General features: G+C 45.8%; 1 protein-coding gene across 4 annotated transcripts in view; it reads right to left on the reverse strand.

Annotated features, from left to right (window-relative positions):
• The window catches only part of slit1a (slit homolog 1a (Drosophila)), a 266121-nt gene that overhangs the window by 57692 nt on the left and 200929 nt on the right, over positions 1–7500 (reverse strand). For 2 of the 4 annotated variants that reach the window (XM_063192009.1, XM_063192011.1), the window contains exons 14-15: positions 6997–7160; positions 3935–3958 (exon numbers count right to left, since the gene is read on the reverse strand). In XM_063192009.1, coding sequence (XP_063048079.1) covers positions 3935–3958; positions 6997–7160 — 188 coding nt within the window. The remainder of the gene's footprint in view (positions 1–3934; positions 3959–6996; positions 7161–7500) is intronic. The other 2 variants (XM_063192010.1, XM_063192012.1) reach the window with 1 other exon arrangement.

The raw sequence follows: 7500 nt of genomic DNA on the forward strand, positions 1-7500 counted from the left end.
TAGTTGTTTTGAGAATTTTTTATAAAAATCGATCGGGAAGCCATCCGGCCCTGGAGACTTTCCATTTTGCATGGCTGAGATGGCAGAGCTAACTTCCCTCAATTCGATTGGTTCATCCAAGAATTCTTTCTGATCAGAAGACAGGGTAGGAACTTCCAAATTTAAGAAAAAATTATGAAACAGTGATGTGTCCTTTAAAGATTCTGAACTATACAGATCAGAATAAAAATCTTTAAAAATGTTGTTTATTCTTAAGGGGTCTGTTGTGGTCCTTCCCCCTTCATCTTCAATTTCAGATATAATCTGTGCCGCTGACTTAGACTTAAGTTGATGTGCCAAAAGACGTCCTGATTTTTCTCCCTGCTCATAATATGACCCTCGGGATCTCATTATAAGTCGTTCTGTTTCAGATGTAGATATTAAGTTGTACTGTGTTTGTAATGATATTCTTTCCTTATGAAGGGATGCGTTTGGGGCTATGGAGTTCTTTTTATCTAATTCAAATATGGCTTCAATCAACTGCTGTTTTTGTTTTTTTCTTTCCTTATTAATAAAAGAAGAATATGCAATTATCTCTCCTCTAAGATAGGCCTTAAGGGTTTCCCATAACAGTGATGGGGACACTTCGTCAATTGAGTTAGTTTCTAGAAATCTTTGTATGGCTATTTCAATTGAGGTGCAGAATGTGTTATCTGACAATAGTGTGGTGTTAAAACGCCAATGAGATCGAGAGCTGAAGTTTTGGCAAAAAATGAGATTCATTATTATGGGGGCATGGTCTGATTCTACAATGGTTAAATATTCAACTGCCTCCACTGAGTTCAAGAGTCTTCTGTCTACAAAAAAGTAATCTATCCTAGAATAAGTGTGATGTACATTGGAATAAAAAGAAAATGTCTTAGTATGTGGATTGAAATGTCGCCATGGATCCACGCATGCAGCATGGTTGAAAAATTCTGAGAACCTGCTAGCCATTTTAGATAGGGTCTGTGTTTTGGGATTAGATCGGTCCAAATTTGCGCTCATAACGCAGTTCAGATCTCCACCCAGGATCAGCATGTTAGCATCAAGATCTGCCAGCTGAGATACAACCCTTTGAACAAATCCTGCATCGTCCCAGTTGGGGGCATAAATATTTACCAACAAGACAGGAGTTTGATATAGTGTCCCTGATACTATAACATATCGGCCCTGTGGGTCAGAGATAACGCTAGAAGCATTAAACTGAATTTTTTTGTGCATTATTATTGCTGTACCTCTTGATTTGCTGTTAAAACTAGAGTGAAATATTTGGCCCACCCAATGTTTCTTTAAACGCATTTGGTCTGAATTGCTTAAATGTGTTTCCTGGAGAAAAGCGATATCTGTTTTAAGATTTTTAATATGAGAGAGTATTCTGCCTCTTTTTACAGGACCATTGAGGCCTTTAACATTCCAAGACATAAATCTTACAGCTGAGCCTGAGTGATTTGCACTATTATTAGCCATATTAATTTGGTACAAACACTAATGCAGATAATATTAGTCGGTATTCCCTGACAAAACAAACGTCAGTGACATGTCTACCTAACATCATTAAAATGAGTGGTACACAGAAAGAGTGGAACCAAGAACTTACAAACAGCAAAATTACAAAAAATATAGAGGGTCCAGTCTACCCATTCATCCCCAAAAAACACACCCCCTCCTAACTCTGCTAAAATAGCAGCACGCAGGATTCCTCCCTCTTCTAAACACTTCCAACAACACACTTTCATTCTTGTCATCGCTCTCGAGGGAGCTCCTGAGTAATGACACATAGGGGAAAAAACCCAAAAATGTTAACCTATAATATAAAGTGCTTGTTCACCATTAAATAAGAGTGAAAAACTTAAACATAAAGCAATCCGATTAAATGTCCACCGAAACATGACATGACATTTCAGTCTTTCTGTACTTTACCCATTGCTGGATATGCTGCCGCATAGCCTACTATTCCTGTTCCTCCGACTGAGCTGGAGCATCCAAAATCTCCTCAGTCAGGAGAATGCCTGGGTTCCTCTCGATCCTCTGGGAGTAGAAAGCCTCAGCCTCAGCAGGTGTCTCGAACAGTAGCGTTTCACCTCCGTGGTAAACGCGGAGGCGGGCAGGGTGGAGAAGGCTGAACTCAATTCCTTTCTTGTAAAGGGCCGCTTTGACGTTCTTGAAAGCTGCGCGTTTCTTTGAGAGATGAGCACTGAGGTCGGGGTAAAATCTCACGGTGTGGTCCTCGTATGTCATTTCGTTTTGCTTTGCCCAATGCAGAACTCGCTCGCGGTCTAGGAAGCTGTGGAAGGCGACGATAATTGGCCTCGGACTCGCCTTCCCTTTCTCCTCTTTCCCTTTCGTCTTCCCTTCCTTAGGTCTCCGTTGTGAGACCCGGTGAGCTCGTTCCAGTCTGGGTGGCGAAGAGAAAGTGTCCCCCATGTAATCCTTCAGGAGAGTCGAGACGAACTCAACCATGTTTTCCGCTTTCTTTTCACTGCCTTCGGGCACGTTAATGATGCGTACATTCACCCTTCTAGACCGGTTCTCGAGGTCGTCAATGCGATCAGTCAGAGTAGCGTTTAGCTTTTTCAATTCAGCTATATCCTGCTCAGCCTTGAACAGCGCGTCAAAGTTATCACCTGCTGTGTTCTCCACCGCGGCGACCCTATTTTCCAGAGTATCCACTGCCTCTTGGAAATTCGCTATAGATGCCTGGATAGGTGCTAGCGAAGTATTGATGAGAGACGTCATGTCCATTTTCAAATACTCGCGTTGTTTTTCCATCTCTGCAGCCAGTATCACGCCGAAATCTTCAGCATTAGCAGCTGCCGCCATGTTAGCTACTCTACTGCTTATAGTTCGGCTGGGTTTCTTCTCAGACTCTTTCTTAGACATAGTTGCCCCAAAACACGCGGACAATGATGAGTAATAAACTTATGAAACGATTACTTCGGTGTAAAGTCGGGTATATAGGTATTTCAGGTGATAAATAGTCAAAATCTCAGGAGACCCTCGTTCTCACGTCCTGCTCCTACATGTCCCAAACCGGAAGCCAATTGCTCCCTATTAAGCAGGCTGGGGTAGTTACCTCATCTGGTGCCCTGAAGCCAAAGGACAACCACAGATGGAGATTACACTCATTTACACACACACACACACACACACACACACACACACACACACACACACACACACACACACACACACACACACACACACACACACACACACACACACACACACACACACACACACACACACACACACAGATCTCCTCTTCACTATATTCGGACCACAGATGTAGATCTCTTCTTCACTATTCGGACCACAGATGTAGATCTCTTCTTTACTATAAAATTGAACCACATATGCGGATCTCCTCTTCGCTATATTCAAACCACAGATGTATGCAGATATGCTCTTTACTATATTCGAACCACATGCAGATATCGTCTTTGCTACAGTATATTTGAACTACAGATGTAGATGTCTTCTTTACTGTATTGGAAACACAGATGTATGCAGATTTCCTCGACATTACACTCCTCCTGTACTCGCCTGCCTGCGCCCGGCAGCCGATACAGTAATTTTATATTAGGGCAGAAGAGAGAAAGAGAAGACAGAGAGTGAGCGAGAGAGACAGAGAGACAGACAGAGAGAGAGAGAGAGAGAGAGAGAGAGAGACAGGCAGACAAAGAAAGAAAGAGAAAGAGAAAGAGAAAGAGAAAGAGAAAGAGAAAGAGAAAGAGAAAGAGAAAGAGAAAGAGAAAGAGAAAGAGAAGGTGAGATGAGAGAGTGAACTTGAGTAGGCCAGAAACCTGTAGGTGTCTGGGAGGTTAGAGAGAGGAATTGAGGTACAGGAAGTGATGTAGGCGAGAGGAGCAGCAGAGGAGGCTCATGGGAAGCGTAGTGTATGGAAGCCACTCACCTGGGATGACGTACTGCTCTTTGGCTGTGATGGAGGAGAGAAGAGAAGCAGTGACATCAGTAAGGGCAGTCAACAGTCAGGAGCATTAGAGCCAATCAGATAAGACCATTGTAAGTCAGCCCCTGATCCGTACCGTATTGCCAATCCGTTCCGCACATGTGCAAAATAAAAACATCCTCTGAGGTCAAAGAAACTGCCAGATGTTTTGTTTAGCTGTCAAAATGTTCAGCACAGCATGTCTGCTGAAGATCTGACAGGCGAAATCTGTCCCATTTCTCTTTTTTGATGCACAGTTAAACACATGCACAGAACGGATTGGGTAGGCGGTATGGATTGGATACCGACAGGTATTTCGTTTCTTTTTTTTTGGTTGTTTTTTTTGTTTCCTTGTTTGTTCTTTTTGTTCTGGCTGTCGAGCTGCCATCCCTGACAGATGCCGTGAAGTGTGCTGGAAGACCTGGGAAGCTGTGGGATGGAGTTTGGGGAGGATTAGCTTGGATTGGGACTGGGAATGGGAGGAGGGTTGGTTGGTGTTAGGAGGGTAAGGATTGGGTTTTGTTCTGCTCGCCCCTCTAACTTCATAGCCTGATTATCATTGACTTTCAAATCTCTTCTGCACTTGGTCTGACCAAGAGCATAACAATTAACATTTCCCAAACGGCATGGTTGACCTGACTCCCTTAGTTTGCTAATGGTTGTTTGTTTCCCGACAAAGTGGGATTAGTTCCCGTTTTTTTGGGAGCTCTGAAACAATATTCGTTTTGCTCTTGGCCTGACTAGAAGCAACGCTGAAGGTGTTCTGTCACTAGGAGGACACAGCCTGGCTACTAAATTCCCGCAAATGCTCTGAAAATGTGCCATCTTTATGTTACTGTTGCCAGCGACTGCATGTACGAACTGTACTATAAAAAAACAGCTATTATTTCTATTACTATTAATCATGAATACATCAATAGTAGTATCATTAGTTATTCCGTATTATTAATTGACATCTATTTGTCTCTGCCTGCTGACGGCAGAGGGAAGTGGAGAGCGTCTCTGAGCGTGCTCCATGCGGCGGCCGTGCTAAGCTGAGCTGGCAGGGCCAACGCCGGTTGTAAAACAAGCGCTGATGACTAACAACCACAAACACTGGCAGGTGCCAGGCTGCTAGGCTGCAAATTCACTCACTCACTCACTTACACACACACACACACACACACACACACACACACACACACACACACACACACACACACACACACACACACACACACACACACACACACACACACACACACACACACACACACACACACCTAGAAAGACGAGCGAGAGAAAGAGAGAGAGAGAGCTGTAGATGGAGAGAGAAAGAGAGAAAGAGAGAGAGAGAGAAGAGAGAGAGTAAGTGAAAGCGAGGGAGACAATAAAACTGAGTCAATCCTAACCACACTTCGGAAGTGGGCAGAGAGGCGAGCGAAACCCAATCTGTGGGCACGACAAGGGGAGAGGGAGGGAGGGAGAGAGGGGGGAGAGGGAGAGCAAGAGAGAGAAGGGGGGGGGCGTCCGGCAGAGGGAGAGGGAGGGAAGGAGAGCAAGAGTGGAGGGACAGAGAGAGAGAGAGAGATAGAGAGAGAGAGAGAGAGAGAGAGGGAAAGAGGGAGAGAGAGGGGGAGAGAGAGAGAGAGAGAGAGAGAGGGAAAGAGGGAGAGAGAGGGGGAGAGAGAGGGAGAGAGAGAGGGAAGGAGAGAGGGAGAGGGAAGGGGAAGGAGGGGATTGGTTGCAGTGATGGTGGCGTTGATGGATGGAGAGAGAGAGAGGGAGGAAGCCGTGGATGAGGTCAGCTGTTGGGTGTTTCCTCTCTCTTCATGTGCAGCCAGGCACCATGTGTTAACGTGCCCATAAAAGACAGCAAATGAGCACTAACTGGGGAGAGAAAAAAGGGGGAGCCGAGTGCAGGAAATCAAATCAAATCAATCCCCGAAAAATGAGAAAACATTACGTGGGTGGAGAGCGTGGCGGCACATTGCACGGTGCCAGCGCTGGCCACTGCTGCTGCCATGGCCAGAGGGCACAGGCAGGGCCGGATCAAAATGGCCAGGGGGGGGGCCTAGGCTAGAGTTTGCTGGAGGCCCCCATGGAAGGGCAATTCTGCGACAAAATGATTGATTATTGATCTTAATTCTAAGGCAGGAAGTAAGGATAACGTGTCAAAAAAAGTAGATGAGTATTAATAACATTTGATTATGTATACAGCATGGCAGACACATTTATTCAAAATCGGGTCTTGTTGTAATTCTGCAATTCATGATTCTTTCTTCATCTGACCAATCAGGGGCCCCCTGGCAGGTAGGGCCCCCTAGGCTACAGCCGTATCTAGCCTGCGCGTTGATCCGGCCCTGGGCACAGGGTGTTTGTCCTGCTGCCCCCACCCCTCCACCCTGGCACGGCGGAGGCAGCGCTCCATGCCAGCCCTGCTGGACGGGCATGAAGAATGGCATGACGTTACAGGAAACGTGTTAGATGGTGCCTGGCATGGGTAGCAATAGATTGGTCATGGGGCAGCAGAATGGAGACAAACAACACAGACAAAATGTGAAAGAGAGAGAAGACAAGGGAGGTAGATAGAAAGAGATTTTAAAAGAGATAGAGAGAGAGAGGTAAAGAAAGACATGAAGATAGAGGACGTGTAACACTAAGATAGAGAAAAAGACACATGTAGATAGGCAGACTGACAGACAGACAGACAGACAGACGGACGGACAGTTGACAGACAGACAGAGAGACAGACACACAGATAGACAGACAGACAGACAGACACAAGCACGCACGCACGCACGCACGCACGCACGCACGCACGCAGGCACGCACGCACACACACACACACACACACACACACACAGATAGGCAGCTTCATATAAAAATAGATATATAGATAGACAGACAGATAGACTTCGACATACTGTACACAGATACACAGACACAGGCAGACAGAGACAAAAGAGAAAAGTGTGTGTGTGTGTGTGTATGTGCATGTGTGCGCCACGCGGCATGTCCGTGTTGGTCTGCCATGCCTGCCTCACCAGAGCAGCGGAACTTCTTGCTCTTGATCTGGCCGATGCGCTTGTTGGCGAGGCGTCGCGGGCTGGCACAGCGGGCACCGCTGGTCTCGATGGGGTTCTCAAACAGGTAGTCGGCCAGCCACTTCAGGTTGCAGTCGCAGATGAACGGGTTCTGGGCCAGGTGGCTGACAGGGGACAGACAGACAGACAGCAATATCATGTCAGCAAAGGAATCTAATATCAGCCAAATGAATATCATATTACACTACATTGCATTGCATTACACTTAGACGATTTTATCCAAAGCAACTTAATCTAATATCAGCCAAATGAATATTATATTACATTACATTGAATTACACTTAGCTGACACTTTTATCCAAAGCGACTTACAGATATCACAGGGTATTGGTTACAGTCCCTGGAGCAGTGTGGGGTTAGGTGCTTTGCTCAAGGGCACTGCAGTCAAGGAGGGAGGAAGGGATCGCTAAGGGTGGGGACTGCACCTGCAACCCTGTGATTTGC

This window comes from Engraulis encrasicolus, chromosome 24 (genome assembly GCF_034702125.1).
Source record: "Engraulis encrasicolus isolate BLACKSEA-1 chromosome 24, IST_EnEncr_1.0, whole genome shotgun sequence".
In the NCBI taxonomy this organism is placed as follows: domain Eukaryota; kingdom Metazoa; phylum Chordata; class Actinopteri; order Clupeiformes; family Engraulidae; genus Engraulis; species Engraulis encrasicolus.